This window comes from Acinonyx jubatus, chromosome X, assembly GCF_027475565.1.
Source record: "Acinonyx jubatus isolate Ajub_Pintada_27869175 chromosome X, VMU_Ajub_asm_v1.0, whole genome shotgun sequence".
NCBI classification, from domain to species: domain Eukaryota; kingdom Metazoa; phylum Chordata; class Mammalia; order Carnivora; family Felidae; genus Acinonyx; species Acinonyx jubatus.
Window position 1 is genome coordinate 40,113,063 of NC_069389.1, and position 19,254 is coordinate 40,132,316.

The window sequence follows — 19,254 nt, forward strand, 5'->3', positions numbered from 1 at the left end:
CTGGAGATCCACAGAGGGTCTCTCCCTCCGGTATTCAGGAGAGACCAGCATATGCATATGAGGGGAAAGAACAATCTGAAAGGATTAGGGATGGCAGTACCTGGCTACAGGGACAGTGCCTGCTCCCACAAGCCAGATTGGAATTCACAGTTCACAGGACACGTGGGTAGAATATTCAGGATGGTCTTGCTTCAGTAGTGGGAATTACTAGCACTGCTCCAGACCTACCTAACAAATCACGAAAGCAAGACCCCGAAGGATCAAACTCTTTTCCAGTGAGTTAACTGCATCTAGGTACAAAGTGCAAGACGATTTGTAGGAATGCAAACACGTCCGGCACTTAACAAGGTAAAATTTACAATGTCTGGCATCCAACTAAAGATTAGCAGACATACAAAGAGGCAGGAAAATGCAACCCATAATTAGGAGGATAGTCAATCGATTAAATGAAACTGACCCAAATTTTAGAAGCAGCAGGGAAGGGCATTAAAACAGCTATTGTAACATATTCCATATGTTCAAAAAGTTAAGCAGAGACATGGAAGAACTTCTGAACATAAAAACTACAATGTCTAAAATGAAAAATACACTGGATCGGATTAATTGAGATTAGATACTGCAGAAGAAAGAGATGAGTTAATTTAAGGGCCCAGCAAAAGAATCATCCAAAATGAAACACATGGAAAAAATAATCTCAAAATAGGAAAAGGCACCAGTGGGCTGTGTAACAATTTGAAGGGGTCTAATATACACGTGACTGGAGCCCCTGAGTGGGAAAAGGAAAGGATAGAAAAAATATTTCAAAAAATAATGGCCAAAAATTTTTACAAACTTAATGAAAACTATAAAAAACACCTCCCCCCAAAGACCAAATGAATCCCAAGCACATGATACATAGAGAAAACTACGCCAAGGTAAACGGTAATCAAACTGCTCAAAACCAGTGATAAACAGAAAATATTAAAGGCAGCCAGAAGAAAAAGACATGTTACATACACAGGAACAAAGACAAAGATGACATTAGATTTCTCATCAGAAACAATATAAGCAAAAAAATGCCAGAGCAGAAAATGGAGACAGGAGAAAAACAAAATCACTCCAGAATTCTATACCCAGCAAAAGCATCTTTCAAAATGAAGGTGAAATAGAGGCATTTACGCATATGCCCACACAAAGAAAGAAAATTGATAAATCTAAAAAAGTAATGGTTTTAAAAATAAGAGTGTGGATGAAACTAAAGAAATCTCAGGAACACAAAAAGCTAACAGTCCACTGACACCACGTGTTATTCTGCAGGAAAACGTTAACCTAACAGGCCTGATGTTGTGATCTCTAGGAGGGCCAGCTTGCATGACTGATCCTTGTAATACCTCATGGGAACTTGGTGTATAGAATACTCCCTATGCTACTAATTGATAAGGCTGTTTTTGTGCCTAGAACACTGAATTCTGCCCTACCAGCCTGGCTGTTGTTTTTGCAAATGTGATTTACGGCAAACACCTGCTTTCCTTCTGGGAGTCAGAAATTTCAGTAAGAGTCCTGATCAGCCCTTAATTTAAAAAGTTGAGGGGCGGGGTACCTGGGTGGCTCAGCCTGTTAAGCATCCGACTTCAACTCAGGTCACGATCTCACGGTTTGTGAGTTGAGCCCTACATCGGGCTCTCTGCCGTCAGCACAGAGCCCACTTCGGATCCTCTGTCTCCCTCTCTCCCTGCCCCTCCCCCACTCGTGTTCGCTCCCCCTCTCTTTCTCTCCCTCTGTCTCTCAAAAATAAACATTAAAAAAAGAGATGAAGTCTTAAGCAAGCTTCTCTGGGCAGAAACACTGCACATGTGTTGCTGTATTTAATTGCTGGAAGAAGTGTGTCCTGTGAAACCCTACCCATAATCCCCCAAGGGAGAACTTTGGAAGCCCACATCTAGACTCTTCCAGACTCTACCCATTACACCTTTTCCCACTTGCTGATCCTGCTTTTTATCCTTTTGCTGTAATAAATCATAGCTCTGACTATAAATGTCTCTGAATACCATGAGTCGTTCCAGCAAATCATCAGATGTGTGGGTGGTCATCATATGCCCAAACAGTTACCAAATATAAGTGGTACCTTTTAAACATTTTTTTAAGTTTATTTAATTATTTTTGAGAGAGAGCACAAGTGAGGGAGGGACAAAGAGACAGAAGTGGGGGGAGACACAGAATCCAAAACAGGCTCCAGGCTCTGAGCTGTCAGCACAGAGCCCAACACGGGGCTCGAACCCACAAACCACGAGATCATGACCTGAGCTGAAGTGGGACGCTTAATCGACTGAGCCACCCAGGCGCCCCTATAAGTGGTATGTTAAATCTTCACTCTTTCTTCAAACCCTTCCTGTGGACCTGAACTCCCTACTCTTTGGCCTCCCCTAGAATCCCAAGCAGTGCCTTATCTACTACTGTAGTCATGAACATCTGCATCAGGTCCTCAAAACAGCCCCAAATATCACACTCCAGTTTCAAGTGGAACTCAGAGCAGGTGTAGAAGTTACAATTAGGTTCATCAGCAAATAACAAACACCGATTTCCAGGCTCCTTCTGAGCCATCAGCAGAGAGCCCGATGTGGGGCTCAAACGCACAGACTGTGAGATCATGACTTGAGCCGAAGTTGGACGTTTAACTGACTGAGCCACCCAGGCGCCCCATGTTGGCATTATTCAAAATACGTTACTAAAAGTTTAAGATGTTAAGTGAAATCTCTAAGATAACCAGCAAGAAAATAACAATATACAGAAAAGGAAAGAAAAGGATCAAGACTGTACACTATAAAAAATCAACTAAATACACAAAAGGCAGTAATGGAGAAATCGAGGAACAAAAACCATATAAGTCATAAAAAACAAATAGCAACAAGGCAGAAGTAAGTCCTACCTTATCAGTAATTACTTTAATATTAATGAATTAAACTCTATTATTAAAAAAATCTGAGATTGGCAGAATGGGTAAAAACACGTGATCCGTTTATATGCTGTGTATAAGAAAGTAACTTTAAACACAAAGACACAAAGAGGCTAAAAGTAAAAAGAACAGTCTATGCAAATAGTAATCACAAGGGAGGTGGGATGGCTGTAGTATCTGACAAAATAGATTTTAAGTTAAAAAAATATTACAAGACAAAGAAAGATCTATGCTGACAAAATCTTCAATCCATCTAGAAGGTACAACAATTATAAACATACACATGCCTAAAAATGGATTCCCCAAATACATGAAGCAAAATCTGACAGGACTAAAGGAGGAAATAGTTCTATAATAATAGTTGATTTTAAAAACCGACTATCAATAACATATAGAAAAAAGAGACAGAAGGAAGATCAATAAAGAATTAGAGGACTTGAAGAATACTATAAACCAACTGGGTCTACAGACACATACAGAGCACTTTGCCCAACAACAGCAGAAAACACATTTTTCTCAAGTACATATGGAACGTTCTCCAGGACGGACTCTAAGTTAGGTCACCAAACAAGTCGTAATAAACTTAAAGAGTCTAAAAGTATATGTAGTATCTTTTCCAATCACAACGGGATGAACTAGAAATCAGCAACAGAAGGAAAACTAGAAAACTCACAAATGGGTGGAAAGTGAACAACAGACTCTTAACCAATAAGTCAAAGAAGAAATCACAAAGGAAATTAGAAAATACCTTGGGAAAAATGAAAACAACATGATGTACCAACAGTTATCAGATGCAGCAAAAGCAGTGCTCAGAGAGAAATTCTTAGCTGTAAGAGTCTACATTAAAAAAGAAGAATGATCTCGGAGCACCTGGGTGGCTCAGTCAGTTAAGCATCCGACTCTTGATTTTGGCTCAGGTCATGATCTCACAGTTCATGAGCTCGAGCCCCATGTCAAGCTCTGCGCTGACAGTGTAGAGCCTGCTTGGGATCCTCTCTCTTTCTCTCTCTCTCTGCCCCTCCCCCACTTGCGCAGGCAAGCACTCTTTCTCAAAAATAAATCATCTTTTTTTTTTTGAAAAAAGAAGAATGATCTCAAATCAGTAACTTAACTGTACACCTTAGGGAAGTAAAAAAAGGAAGAGCAAACCAAAACCCAAAGCTAGAATAAGGAAAGAAATGAAAAGATTAGAGAGGAGATAAATAAATAATAGAAGAAAAAAAGCAACAAAACCAAAAGTCGGTTCTTTGAAAAGATCAACAAAACTGACAAACTGTAGCTAGGGTAACTAAGGGGGAAAAAAGACTCAAATTACTAAAATCAGATATGGAAAAGGAGACATTACTATCAACTTTACAGAATTTAGAAAGATTACAAAAGAATACTATGGGGGCCCCTGGGTGGCTCAGTTGGTTAAGTGTCCAACTTCAGCTCAGGTCGTGATCTCGCAGTCCATGAGTTCGAGTCCCACATCAGGCTCTGTGCTGACAGCTCAGAGCCTGGAGCCTGTTTCAGATTCTGTGTCTCCCTCTCTCTCTGACCCTCCCCCGTTCATGCTCTGTCTCTGTCTCAAAAATAAATAAATGTTAAAAAAAAATAAAAAAAAAAGAATACTATGAACTGGATAATCTAGATGAAACTCACACATTTCTAGAAACACACAAACTATCAAAACTGACTCAAGAAGAAATAGAAAATCTGAATAGACCTATAACAACAAGGAGAGTGAATCAGTGATCAAAACCTTCCCAACAAAGAAAAGACCAGGACCACATGGCTTTATTGGTTAATTTTACCACACATTTAAGAAAGAACTGACAACAATCCTTCTCAAATTCTTCCAAAACCTGAAGCAGAGTGAATACTTCCTGACTCTATGAAGCCAGCATTACCCTGATATCAAAGCCAAATTCATGACAAGAACAGAAAACTACAGACCAACAGTCCTTATAAATGTAGATGCAAAAATCCTCCAATACTGGATAACCAGATTCAGCAGCATATTAAAAGAGTTATATACCATGACCAAATGTAATCCATCCCAGGAACACAAGGGTGGCTCAATATATGAAGGCCAATCAGTGTAATATACCACATTAATAGAATGAAGGAAAAAACCCACATACTCACCTCAACTGATGGAGAAAAAGCATTTGACAAAAATAATATCTTTTCATGATAAAAAACACCCACATAAACCAGAAATAGAAAGGGACTTTCCCCATGTGATACAGGATATATGTGAAAAACCTGTATCTAACATCATACTTAATGGTGAAAGACTGAAACCTTTTCCCCTAAGATCAGGAACAAGACAAGGATACCCACTTTCACCATTTCTATTCAAGACAGTAATGGAAGTTCTAACCAAAACAATTAGGCAAGAAAGGGAAATAAAAGGCATCCAAATTAGAAAGTAAGAGGTAAAACTAACTCCATGTGCAGATGACATGACCTTGTATATAAAAAACTCTAAAGAATCCAAAACACTGTTAGAGAAAATAAACAAGTTCAATACAGTTGCAGGAGACAAAATCAACACCAAAAAAAAAAATCAGTCATATGTTTATACATTAGCAATGAACAAGAAACCTAAGAAAATAATTTCATTGATAATAGCATAAAAAGCAAGAAAATAGTTGAAAATAAATTTAACATTTAAGGACACGTAAGAGTTGTATACTAAACCCCAAAACATCACTGAAAGAAATTAAAGACCTAAATAAATGAAAAGATATCCATGTTATGGACTGTAAGACTAAAAATCATTAAGATGACTGGGGCACCTGGGTGGCTCAGTCAGTTAAGTGTCCGACTTTGGCTCAGGTTATGATCTCACGGTTTGTGAGTTTGAGCCCCTCATCAGGCTCTCTGCCGTCAGCACAGAGCCTGCTTCGGATCCTCTGTCCCCTTTCTCTCTGCCCCTCCCCTGCTCTCTCGCTCTCTCTCTCTAAAAATAAATAAACTTAAAAAACATTAAGGTGACAATACTACCCAAAGCAATATATAGACTCAATGCAATCCCTATCAAAATCTTAATGGCAGAAGTGAAAAACCACTTCCCAGTTTCAAAACTTATTACAAAGCTATAGTGGTACTGGTATAAGGACAGACACAGAGACCAGTGGGATAGAATTAAGGGTACCAACACCATTCAATGAGGAAGGGACAGTTTCTTCAACAAATGACGCTGGTATAACTGAACATCCACATACAAAAAAATAAATTTGGACCCTTACCTTATACCATATATAAAAATTAACTCAATATAAACCCAAAATCAAAATTTAAGAGTTAAAACTATAAAACTCTTCATAGAAACGGTAAGAGAAAGCTTCATGGCCCTGGTTTTGGCAAAGATTTCTTGGCCTAGGCAACAAAAGAAAAAATAGGTAACCCGAATGTCATCAAAATTAAAGCCTTTGTGCATCAAAGGCCACTATCATAAAATAAAAAGGCAACCCATGAAATCGGAAAAAGTATTTGCAAATCATATATCTAGTAAGAGATTAATATCCAGAACATATAAAGAACGCCTACATCTTAGCAACAATATAAAAATAAACAACCCAATTCAAAAATGGGCAGAGGACTGGAATGAACTTTTCTCCAAAGAAGATGCCCATGAAAAGATGCTCCGCACCATCAGTCATTAGGAAAATGAAAATCAAAACCATAATAAGCTACCACTTCACAAGTACTAGGATGACCACCGAAAAAGACAACAACAGAAAATAACAAAGTATTAGAGAGGATGTGGAGAGACTGGAATGCTTGTGCACTGGGGTGGGAATGTAAAATACGGCAGCTGCTATGGAAAACAGTTTAAGCAATTCCTCAAAAAGTTAAACAAAGAGGGGCACCTGGGTGGGGTCAGTCAGTTAAGCTCCCGACTCTCGATCTCGGCTCAGGTCATGATCTCATGGTTCCTGAGATCGAGCCCTGAGTCGGGCTCTGTGCCTGCTTGGGATTCTTTCTCTCTTTCCCTCTCTCTGACCCTCCTCCGCACGTGCTCTAGCTCTCTCCTCGCAAAACAAATAAATACACTTCAAAATAAAAGTTAAACTTGGGGGTGCCTGGATGGCTCAGTCAGTTGTGGGTCCAATTTCAGCTCATGCTTCGTGGGTTCGGGCTCCATGTCGGGCTCTGTGCTGACAGCTCAGAGCCTGGAGCCTGCTTCAGATTCTTTGTCTCCCTCTCTCTCTCTGCCCCTCCCCTGCTTGTTCTCTGTCTCTCTCTCTCTGAAAAATCAATAAACATTAAAAAATAATAATAAAATAAAAGTTAAACACAGAACTACCATATGACCCAGCAATTCCACTCCTAGGTGTATATTCAAAAGAACTGAAAACAGGGGCTCAATCAGATACTTGTATGTTCACGGCAGCATTATTCATAATAGACAAAAGGTGGAAACAACCCAAGCGTCCAGGAACTGATAAATGAATGAACAAAATGCAGAATGGAATACTATTCAGCCACAGAAAGGAATGAAGTTCATATATATGCTATGACATGAATGAACCTTGAAAATATTATGCCAAGCAAGGAGCGCCTGGGTGGCTCAGTCGGTTAAGCATCCAACTTTGGTTCAGGTCATGATTCACGGTTTGTGGGTTCGAGCCCCACGTCGGGCTCTGCGCTGACAGCTCGGAGCCTGGAGCCTGCTTCGGATTCTGTGTCTCCTTCTCTCTCTGCCCCTCCCCTGCTCGTGCTCTGTCTCTCTCTCTCTCAAAAGAAATAAATAATAACACATTTTAAACATTTTTTTAAAAAGAAAATATTACCCCAAGTGAAATAAGTCAGGTACAAATAAGTCATGCACGTATATGAAATGTCCAGGATAGGCAAATTCATAGAGACAGAAACCCGATTAGAGGATACTGGGGAATGGGGGGCAGAGGAAGGAATGAGACATTGCTGTTTAATGGGTACAGAGTTTCTATTTGAGGGGATAAAAAAAATTTGGAAACAGCGGCGACGGCCACACAATTTTACAAATGCCATCGATGCTAGCGAATTGTACAGTTACAAATGATAAAACCGGCAAATATTACCATATGCATGCTGCCACAATAAAAAAACATTTCAAACCACCATGTGGCTTATCAGCTGAATGCACAATTGTCTGCAAACATACTCACCTATCCCTTTGTGCTCCTTCCTGAAACAGCTCTTGCTGTGATGCGGGCAGATGTTTTCACGCACACACAGTTTTCCCTCTCAGAAACTTCCCTGTCCGTGGGAATCTGCGGCACGAGAACCTGAAGGACCGTTCATGCGAAGCAGTGTTACGGCACCTTCTTTTTGTTAGACAAAACAGCATCTGTTAAATATTTCCATGGTGCCTACTATGTGTCTGGCGCCATTCTCGGGACAGAGGAGACGGCAGTGAACAAAAGACAGATATGCCTGCCCACCCAGTCATTCAGGCTTATGTTCTAATGTCTTTCGGAAGAGACCGATAGGCCTCCCCACCTCTGTGACAGTGACCTACAGACGAGGGAGATTTTAAGCACCTGCTCCCACCTGAGAAGCTGGCATGGCCACTCTGAACATCCTTTGGCAGTTCTTCTGGTTTTTTCCCCCTTAGCAACTGGTAGCTTCCTGCCATATCGTCTCGGTCAGGGCCGCGATAACAAAGCACCATAGAGCAGGTGGCTTATACATCGCCGAAATGTATTTTTCCTCACAGTTCTGGAGGCTGGAAGTCCAAGATCACGGTAGTAGAATGGTCAGGTTTCTGGTGAGAGTCTCTTCTGGGTTGCAGACTGCTGACTTCTCACTGTATACTGTATACATGGTGGCAGAGAGAACTCCCAGAGGTCTCTTTTAAAATCCCATTCTTTTCTAATCGCATTCAGGAGGGCTCCCAAAGGCCACAGCTCCTAATACTATCACACTAGGGGCTAGGATTTCAACATATGAATTGGGGGAGGCCCAACCAACCAATGTATACCACATATCAATGGGGTAACACCTGGAGTGTGGCCATTGGGATGAAAATGAACAGGCATTTTGGCCCCACTAGGATCCAAGGGCCCCAGGCCAATCTAGCACCGGAAAAGCCAGTCTTCCAAATTGGTCAGCCTCATTCCTTGCACCCGTACACTGGAGTTTGGGGCCAAGGCCCCAGTTAATAATAAAGGCACATCATGCTTTGTTTTATCCTCTGAGCATAGCTTTCCCTGGGGAGACCCCCTGGAAGCGGGGCATCGGGGCCGGATTTAGGTTGTGCCGTATCCTGGCCAAACACATCCTGACCCGTATTGATCTCATCCTTTAGGGTACCCCCACTTACCAATCTCAAACGGGCAACCCAAAACGAATGAGGTGCTAGGCCTAACTTCTGATCTCTTTGTCTGGCAAAACGGGACCCACAACACGGCCAAACGGCTTAAAGTATGCAAAGTCCTGAACACAGTGCCCGGCCGTCATAGCAGGTGCTAAAAAAAAAAAATAGTTGCTATTTTTCTACAGTTATTTAATTACAAGCAACACAGTGAATATACTTTAAAGGGTGAAAACTTAAATAACAACAGTGAGTTTCGAACTTCAACTTAAAACAACAAAAACAAAACCCTGCTACCGTAATGAAACACGGATTTCTGGGTCCCACTCTGAGGCTGGACCTCCTAGTTCTAACGAGCTCCCAGGTGATGCTGATAAGTGTATTGAGACAACTTCACAAACTCCAGATGAATACTCTCTCCAAACTGGATTACTTAAAAAAACTTAGCTTGTGCTCGCTTCGGCAGCACATATACTAAAAAAACTTAGCTTAGCAGCAGCAGCAACCAAACCGCATGCAAATTCTCCCACTTCTCTTTTCTGGATTATGTGGGAGAAAGTACTCATCAAATACTGCATCGGACGTTGGCTGGCTGCTTTCCACCTTGGTCCCCTTCCTCCAGCTAGACTACACTGCCCCACCTCTCTTCCAGTTAGATGTGGCCTCATGACCAAGCTCTGTCCAACAGAAGTGGGCAAAGTGACACGAACCACTTCCACACTTAGCACGCAGTCTTCCCGTGTGATCCCCTTTTTCTTTCCTCATTCACTGGCCGGAGAGAGAGGATTTCAAGGAAGCCAGAAAATGGAGGACACCTGGCTCCTGAACGACCACACCGAGAACCACCTGCCAGACCCTTGCACTGAACCCTTCTTATGTTAGGCCACTGAAATGTGGGGTTGGTCTGTTCTAACAGCTAGCATTACCCTAATACAAATATCCACATTGATTAAAAGCCAGGTAGCATGCTTTACCCAAAAGAGAAAAGTCTCCTAATACCTGTTCTCTTGCAAGTGGAAGAGAGGCAATTTTTCAAAAGGCATGTGAGCTTTAAAATGAAACCAAAAGGGGCGCCCAGGTGGCTCAGTTGGTTAAGCGTCCAATGCCAGCTCAAGTCATGGTCTCGAGGTTGGTGAGTTCAAGCCCCACGTCGGGCTCTGGGTGGACAGCTCGGAGCCTGGAGCCTGCTTCGGATTCTCTGTCTCCCTCTCTCTCTGCCCCTCCCCCATGCTTTGTCTGTCTGTCTCTCTCTCTCTCTCAAAAATAAATAAGCATTAAAAAAATTTTTTTAAACCAAACCAAAAAATTAAAATTCAAAAGAAGTTACTGATTCTCAAGTCGTGAAAGCCTAACGTCATCTCATAGCAATTAACGTCAAACAGCATTCCTCAATTTCAGAGTTCAATGGGAGTAACGGGTTGTATACCGCCTCACCTGTACAACCTTTCAGGGAGGAAAGTTAACAGGTTACCAGCTAACAGGTTAGCAGGGAGGTTAACATTGTCCCCAGTCCTCTATTTTAATGAAAATTTTGAAACACACAAAAAAGTTGAAAGATGAATAGAAAACACACCCTTTCATCCACCACCCAGGTATAGCAAGTGCTAGCATTCTGCCATATTGGTTTCCTCTACATATGGGTGTGCGTATTTTTTTGACTGAACTTTTTGAAAGTAAGCTGCATGTGTCAGGACTCATACACTTCACCCTTAAATAATTCAGCCTACAATTCCAATGAGTACGTACGTTCTCCTGTATAACCTCCATTATCTCACCTAAGAAAAGTATCAGTAATACCCTAATGTCATCTAACACCAAGTCCATGTTCAAATATCCCTGATTGTGCCCCCAAACATTCTATAGCTTATTTTCATGAACCAGGAGCCAATCAAGCTTCCTGTGTTCCGACTGCTTATGTTTGGTCTCTATGAGCTTAGAACATGGTCTTAGTCTGCTCAGGCTGCTAGGACAAAATACCATTGACTGGGCGGTTTAAACAACAAACATTTATTTCTCATAGTTCTGGAGGCTGGAAAGTTCAAGATCAAGACGCTGGCAGATTCGGCGTGTGACTAGAGCCCTCTTCCTAGCTTGTAGGTGGCTGCCTTCTCACTGTATCCTCACATGGTAGAGAGATAGGGGGCTCTTGTCTCTCCCTCTTCTTATAAGGGCACTAATCCCATCGTACAGGTTCCACCCTCATGACCTCATCTAAACCTAATTACCTCCCCCAAACCCCACTTCCAAATAGCATCACATTAGGGATCAGGACTTCAACATAGGAATCTTGGCTGGGGCAGGGGGAGGGTACTACAATTCAGTCTATAACAGACACTTATCCTGCCTTTTTGTTTCCCTTTGACACAGACTTGTTGAAGAGACCAGGACAACCTGTCTCGTAAGTTATCCCGCATTTTGGATATGTCAAATTGCTTTCACGCGGTATTTGATAACTTGTTTCCCTCTCCCCTGTATTTCCTGTAAGCTGGAAGATGTGCCTAAAACCTCGATTCGATTCAAACAGAACATCTGGAGGATGAATCCGACACGGGTAAAGCTGTAGAGCTTCACAAGGAGCAAGGATAAATTTGACGGCTCAGCTATAAGACAGTGGCTGCCAGACCTCGCCACTACAAAGATACCTTCTTTCCTTCGCGATAGGCGAGTAACCTGTGGAGTTATCTTTGGCATCGTGTAAGTACTGTGTTCCCCAACAACTTCTCACCTGGGGCTTTGGAATTCCTTGAAAATCCTTGTCTAAGGCGTTGGGGGCTGTGAGATGGTGGTTTTCTAGTGACATCATTCCAGAGAGGTTAACTTCTGAAAGTTCTAAGAAACACTTTCAGGAAATGTCATTTTCTAACTTTAAGACACGTTTTGCTTCCGTGTATTACTTTGAAATAACTAAAAGATTTCCCTGTGCCCAGAGATTTCAAAAAGAACATCCTGATAGCCAAGGAAAATGCTACCCAACCACATAACTATGTTCTCTTAGTTCTAATGTATTTTTTGCTACATAAACGCTGTTTGCTTTTATTTTTACTTTTTTAACGTTTATTCATTTTTGAGAGACACGGAGAGACAGAGCATGAGCAGGGGAGGGGCAGAGAGAGAGGGAGACACAGAATGCGAAGCAGGCTCCAGGCTCTGAACTGTCAGCCCAGAGGCAGATGTGGGGCTCGAACTCACAAACTGTGAGATCATGACCTGAGCTGGAGTCAGACACTTAACCAACTGAGCCACCCAGGCACTCTTTTTTAATTTTTTTAAACGTTTACTTATTATTGAAAGACAGAGAGAGACGGAGCGTGAGCAGGGGAGGGGCAGAGAGAGAGGCAGACACAGAATCCGAAGCAGGCTCCAGGCTCTGAGGCATCAGCACAGAGCCCGATGCAGGCTCGAACTCACAAACTGTGATATCACCACCTGAGCCGAAGTTGGAAGCTTAACTGACTGAGCCACTCAGGTGCCTCTGTTTGCTTTATGTTTAAACAACATTTCAATTACAAAAGTAACGTGTGCCAGTATGGTAGAAAATTCAGGCCATTCAGAAGAGTACAAAGGGAAAAGTAGCATGTCTCTTCCCTCTCTCCCAACAACGGTTTCCACAAGCAAAGGATAACCACTGCTAAGTTTGTGTATCCTTCCAAAGAAGCACATATGTCATATAGAAATGTGTATACATCATGTTTGTATACACATATTCCATAATTTTTAAAGCATAAATGAGATAATACTATCCAGACTGTTCTGCCCGTTCTTTTTTTCCCCACGGCAGTATGTGTGGACAGGGTAGGCATACTGTAAATATTTTCTAGGTATTAACAATTAGCCCACCCCCCCCAAAAAAAATCAAATGTTCCTCATCCCTACTAACTGTATCCGAATGCATTTTTAAAAATTTTTTTTAACGTTTGCTTATTTTTGAGACAGAGAGAGACAGAGCATGAACGGGGGAGGGTCAGAGAGAGGGAGACACAGAATCCGAAACAGGCTCCAGGCTCTGAGCTGTCAGCACAGAGCCCGACGCGGGGCTCGAACTCACGGACCGTGAGATCATGACCTGAGCCGAAGTCGGCCGCTTAACCGACTGAGCCACCCAGGCGCCCCTCCTAATGCATTTTTAAATTACAGGGGTGCCTGGGTGGCTCAGTTGCTTAAGCAAACGACTCTTGGTTGCGACTCAGGTAATGATCTCACGGTGCATGAGTTCGAGCCCCACAGTTGGCTCTGCGATGACAGTGAGGTGCCTGCTTGGGATTCTCTCTCTCTCCCTGTCTCTCTGCCCCTTCCATGTACGTGCTCGCTCTCTTTCTCTCTCTCTCTCTCTCTCAAAATAAATAAATAAACTTTAAATAATTTACAGCAGGCCTCTACCTGAATTAACCTCAAGTAGCAAAGCTGGCCAAAGAATCACGAAGTCTAGAGTGAGAATGAGAATTCATATCTACCAAGTGTTTAAGTATCAGACACTGCACTTGACCTTTATGATATCTCAATAATATAATAATCCTGTGAAGTGAGGGATACTGTCTCCATTTTTGAAAAGAGGAAACCAAGACGTAGAGAGCTTACCCAATGTTACACAGCTTTATAAGTAACACGGCCAGCACGTGAACCCAAGGTATCTGGTACCCAAGTGAGACCATGTGGAGCTGCCCCAAACTGGGGCCAAAGTGAGGGACTCAAACACACACACACACACACACACACACACACAAATGACGGCTCCCGATTAACCAAGAACAGCGTGGTTCCAAGATGTGTGCTCGCAAGGCTCAAACGTTAATTTTATGCTACTGTGCAGAGTCATATTTCCCCTTGCAGATTTCGCCCATGAACCCACTCTCTCACGCTGCGCTTAGCAATTCGGCTCCAACAAAGCAACAATGAGCCCACGGTCCACAGAACCTGGAGGGGCTGACCAACGCGTACTTGGAAAGTTGATAGGCGTGGAGGAAGCGAGAAGCAGGTGGCAAGCTGCCACGGCCAAGTGAGATATTTTGGACCTGTATCAGTTGCCACAAAAACATTACGGGGGAAGTGGAACTAGCGTACGCATGAGAGAGAACCACAGTTAACTGACACAGTCTGTTTATACCACCTTTCCCTGCCTCAAACACTTGCTATTTCTGCTGCACAGACTTGCTGGGCCTGATAACTTTCAGATGGCACTTAGTCACGTACAGAGGCAGACAGCTGGGAGCTCCCTGCCCTGACAAAACAGGTCAGACTGGTGCCAGGTAAGCTCCTGGTGCACTGCCCTGCAGCTCCCATCAGGGCCTGGGGTGGGGGCTGCTTTCAACTTCCCTGGAGAGTCTGGTCTGTGGTCACCCTCCCTTATGGCTACCCGGGTCTGTTGTCAGGGAGGGGCGCTTGTAACCGCCCCTTGCAATTTAGATGTCCAGCATTCACTGTGTGTCTCTTATTGTCCTTAGATCCCTTGCATCTGAGCAAGCCCTTATTATGGGATCTATTTGTTGTGCACACCACTCCTAATATAGCATCAACTATTTTGGGGGGATAATGAAATAAAAAGGAGAGAGGGAAAGGAAGGAAAATCTCTTTCCCCACGCCCCATTTTGTCTCCATTCCAGGCACGGGGCTCCAGAAGTTCCAGGGGTACAATCCGCAATTGAAAGGTCACAAAAATCGGTAAGATAATGTAATTTAAGTAGGGAGAAGTGGGCATCACACTGGATGATTTGAGAAGCATCTTAAAAATGCCATCACGAATGCCACAGAACGGAGGCAAGGACACGCTAATAGGTAATTCGGCTCCCATAATTCAAAAATCGAAAAGCACAAAAGAGTATACAGTGTATTTCCCTGCCACCTCATGTCACAGCCACCTAGCTCCTCCCCCACACACAAAAAAAACAATGTTACTAGTCTATTGCCTGTCCTTCCAGAGATATTGTATACCAACAAATATATATAATCACAATTTATCTTAATATATGACTATATATAAATATATATTTACCATAACTTTTTATAAACATTAAAGCCTTCCCTTTCAGATTAAAGTGCCACTTAAATATTTTTTTAAAGGGGCAGGATTTAACGTTTTTTTTTTTTTTAATTTCGAACAGTTCTGAAACTTGCAGTTGAACTCTTTCACTCATAAAACTTTACCAACATTAAAAAAAAAAAACTGCCCCCGTTTAAAAATTAAAAAAGCAGATACTGAACAAATGTTTCCTTACGTCTTTTTGTCCTTTATTACTCAGAGGCAACAGGACAATTACTCACTTCCTCTACTGATATCAAGAAATGAAATCTGTTTTCTTACTATTATTAACAAAGAGAAGTCCTGAAAATCTGTACTGTATTGACTTCAGCGCTCAAAGATTTTCATGCTGAATTTTTAAAAATCAGAATCCCTATCCCAATAGCCTTCAGGAAAGAATGAACAATTAGCTAATCAAATGACATTAGAATTCAGATGGGGCAGGAGGACGCTAAAACAGAAAGACGACTAAATATCCATGAGACAGAGAAATGTTTTCTCACGGTTACAGGCAAGATATCCACATCAAAATAGCAATACGTATCACATATTGGCAGACAAAATATCTTCGTATATTTCGAAGTAACACTAAAACCCAAAGGCAGAGCAAAATTACACAGAATGTTACGAGACGATGTTGCCTTTTCTGAGCAAACATCAATTAAACCAGATTTCAGTTTCACAAAATGAAACAGTACATTGCAGCACGGCCCCAGCGACTAAAAAACTGAAAGGAGTTGAAACCGTACACATCAGCAAAGGAAAATTCCACTCTTGTTTGGAAGCCTCAAGATAACGGTGACTGCGCTAAGAACATGGAGTAGTCCTCAGGAAAAAAAAAAATATTTTTAAATCCTCATTTATTTTCCATGCACTTGAACATGTATTCGTGAGCCTGTCAAATCTACCTTCTAAAAGTATTTCACGCTGTGATTTAATGAATTGGATCTAGAGGCCATAAAATAAAAAGATTTTCATGGTTATCTATAGACATATAAGGGTGATCTTCATTTGCATTACGTCTCAGAGTCAACCACCCGAAATGACAACACGCTTCAACTCCCCACTCTGCTACCTGCTCAGTACACCTCCAGCTCTGGCCTCCGTCACTTGTCACCCACGGACACAAACCCCAGAGCTCAAGAATGGCCAGGTATCGAGGCCAAAGTCTGAGTTCACATCTGTAATTTGCAAAAGCCAAACTCGCTTTTAGACCTGGTCCTGTTTCAGTTAAAGATCTGTTTAGGCCTCCACCTCTTTAAAACTAGAGGGCCTCCCGACAGCACTCCATAACCTTGGAAGCCACCAGCCTGGGCTGTCAACGACCCATCAAGAACCCTGAGAAGCGAGGCCCAGGGCCAAGGGTAATTTTCACATTAAAGATTAAGGCATCAGCTTTCCATTCTTTATCAGGGAACCCTGAATGGAAATTGAGTGGAGAGATCCCTCCAGTAAAAGCAATGAAGTAGAATGCTCCCTATTGGGAATAGTCATGAAGCGGGCTCATCTATTTCACATGAGGATGCCAACCTGGGCCTTAACGCCACTGAATTCAATTCAAAAAGAGAATACTGGGTTCCAGTCTGGAGTCAGAATGGGGGGTGGGGGCGGGGAGAGAGGGATGATTCAGATTACAGCTAACTGACATCCGTGTGACAACAGCAGACTGGTGCTGACCGCTCCGCGGGTAACACACCGGGTGCCATTAAATCCACAAAAAGATGATGGCATCAGCCCACCCTTCACAACAAAAGACGGCTGGCTCCAGGATTAAAACCACTACTTTTCCTCTTCATGCACTTATAAACGTGTCTTCAAAGTCACGTCCGCGTTAAAATCTGAAGAACACAAATCTCCTCTTTGCTTGGAGAAGCCAAGTAACTGGGTAGAACGTCCCACCTGGACAGACGGGTGGGAGGCGTGCCCACATCCCCGACTAGGCCCGACCGTGGCAGTGCACCACACTGGATCCTGGACCGCGCTCATTTTTCACAGCGCTTCACACTCTGACTTTACCAAGAGACCCAGGAACGCGGATTTCAGAAGTGGGCGCCCACCCGGGGTGACCATGGATGTGTGCATCCATCAGGCCCCGGACGCCAAGACCCAACCCCAGAAACCCTCAGTCCTCGCCCCCACCCTCACTGTGGCCTGCCTCCTGGGGTGACGCGGTCCCCAAGGAAGTCACCCACCCTCTGCCGCCGCGGCACACGTACCCTGTTAAGCTGAACTGGGGCGGGAGGTGGGGGGAGGCGAGTGCGGAAGCGCGATGCAGGGAGGGGGGGGCAGCGCAAAACAGAACCCGGTGGGCAGAACCAGGCCACCTCTGTGCCTTTCATTATCCTGGTTCCCCAGTGAAGACACAGCGAAATGGGGTGGAATTCTTTTTAACGGGAATAGAAAGCCAGAAAAAATGCAGACAGTTGACCTTGGGAACCAACCCCGTCGCAGCGGGAAACGGAAAAGAAACACGTTGGCAAGGGAAGGGGGGAGCGCAGCGCAGAGCGGGGCGGGGTGGGGGCAGCGCAGCGGCCCGGCCGCCGGAGGGGTGTCGGGGTGGTGGGCGCGGTAGGGGGTGCTCACCGTAGATCATGGCCAGCCCGGTCTCGTGCAGGAAGCGCACCCGGCGGTGCTTGAAGAGCCAGATGGTGAGGATGGTGAGCGTGAGCAGCAGGATGAAGGTGAGCAGGCTCACGCTGTCTTGCCGGTGGCTCTCCTCCGCCTCCTTCTCAGTGGCGAGCTCCTCCATGGCGCTGCTGTCCTCGGCCGCCGCCCCAGAGGAGGAGGCCGAGGCCGCGGCGCGCAGCCCCCGACCCAGCAGCAGCGGCAGCAGCAGCGGCAGCAGCAGCAGCCGCGGTGGCAGCGCCCGGGCCGCCCGGCCCCGGCCGAGGCGCGCCGCGTCACCAGGCTCCATGGCCCCAGGGCCGCCCGCGCCTCTTGCGCGCGGGGACCAGCAGTCCGCGCCGTCGGCGGGTTCCCGCGGCGCCGCCGACCTGCCCGAGTGGCCGTGGCCGCGGCCGCCGCAGCTCCTCCCCCCCGCGCGCGCCGGGCCGGGGCTGCGCCGGGAACCGCGTGGGGGAGGGGCGCGCGCAGTGCGCAGGATCCCCAAGCACCGCCCCCCGCCCGCGCACCTGTTCGGCCCCCGGCCACGCCGCACCGCGCCGAGCGCCCTCCTGGCCGCCGAGGCCTACCGGGCCGGGGCCCTCCGACTCGGGGGCCGGGTCGCGGGCCCCGTGCCTCCCTGCGCGCCTCACCCGGTCCTGGCGTACCTGGCCAGGCCGTCCGGGGTCGCGGGGCCGTTCCTGGGCTGACGCCGCCGCGCTTCCTAAACGCGACGCCAGAGGTCGCCGGTGCCTGGCAGGAGCATCAGCTTGGATTCGCGCGGGCCGGCCGTGCGGTGTGGAGTCCTGTCTCTGGGGCCACCGCCAAGTGTTCGATCTCAGGCCGGTGTATGGCTGCCCTGAGCCAAGGAACGAGGGGGCTCTGGGGGACGCGAGGTTTCGCGAAGCAGGGTTACCCCCCTGCGCCTCTCTTTCCACGATTCCCCCCCCCCCCCCGCCGTGCCTTCCAGTTTTGGGGGCTTAGCAGACTCTGCCAGGCTTCATTCAAACCTCTGCTCTAAGTCTGTCCCAAAGTGAGGCCTGATAAGGGGTTGGAATGGGGTGCAAGCATTAAAATATCTCCTTAACCACTTGGGGAATAGACTGACTTCTTATCGTGGACTGTGTAAGTAACCCTCTTTGGGGAACAAGGTTGAACCGGAAGGAACCAAACACTTGCCAGGGGTGGGGGGTGGGGATTACCCTGGTGGCCCTTTTATGTTGACCTTCTGGTAGCCCCGGGAGTTTCTGGATGATTCTCAGGACGGCTCTGAGAAAAAAAATAAAGTAGACTCTGGAACAATAACTTAGGAACTAGAATTTTCAATGCACCTTGTTCCCCTGGTCAAGGGAGAAAAGAGAGATTGAATTCTTTTCTTAAGATTTTTTAAAAAGTAATCTCTACACCCAACATGCA

The 19,254-nt window shown here is 44.9% G+C and overlaps 1 protein-coding gene across 2 annotated transcripts in view; it reads right to left on the reverse strand.

The window, feature by feature from the left end:
• The window catches only part of SLC9A7 (solute carrier family 9 member A7), a 125,166-nt gene extending 106,866 nt beyond the window's left edge, over positions 1-18,300 (reverse strand). For both annotated transcript variants that reach the window (XM_027053968.2, XM_027053967.2), the window contains exon 1: positions 17,821-18,300. In XM_027053968.2, coding sequence (XP_026909769.1) covers positions 17,821-18,151 — 331 coding nt within the window. In that variant the 5' untranslated portion in view covers positions 18,152-18,300. The remainder of the gene's footprint in view (positions 1-17,820) is intronic.
• Between the last annotated feature and the right edge of the window lie 954 nt (positions 18,301-19,254).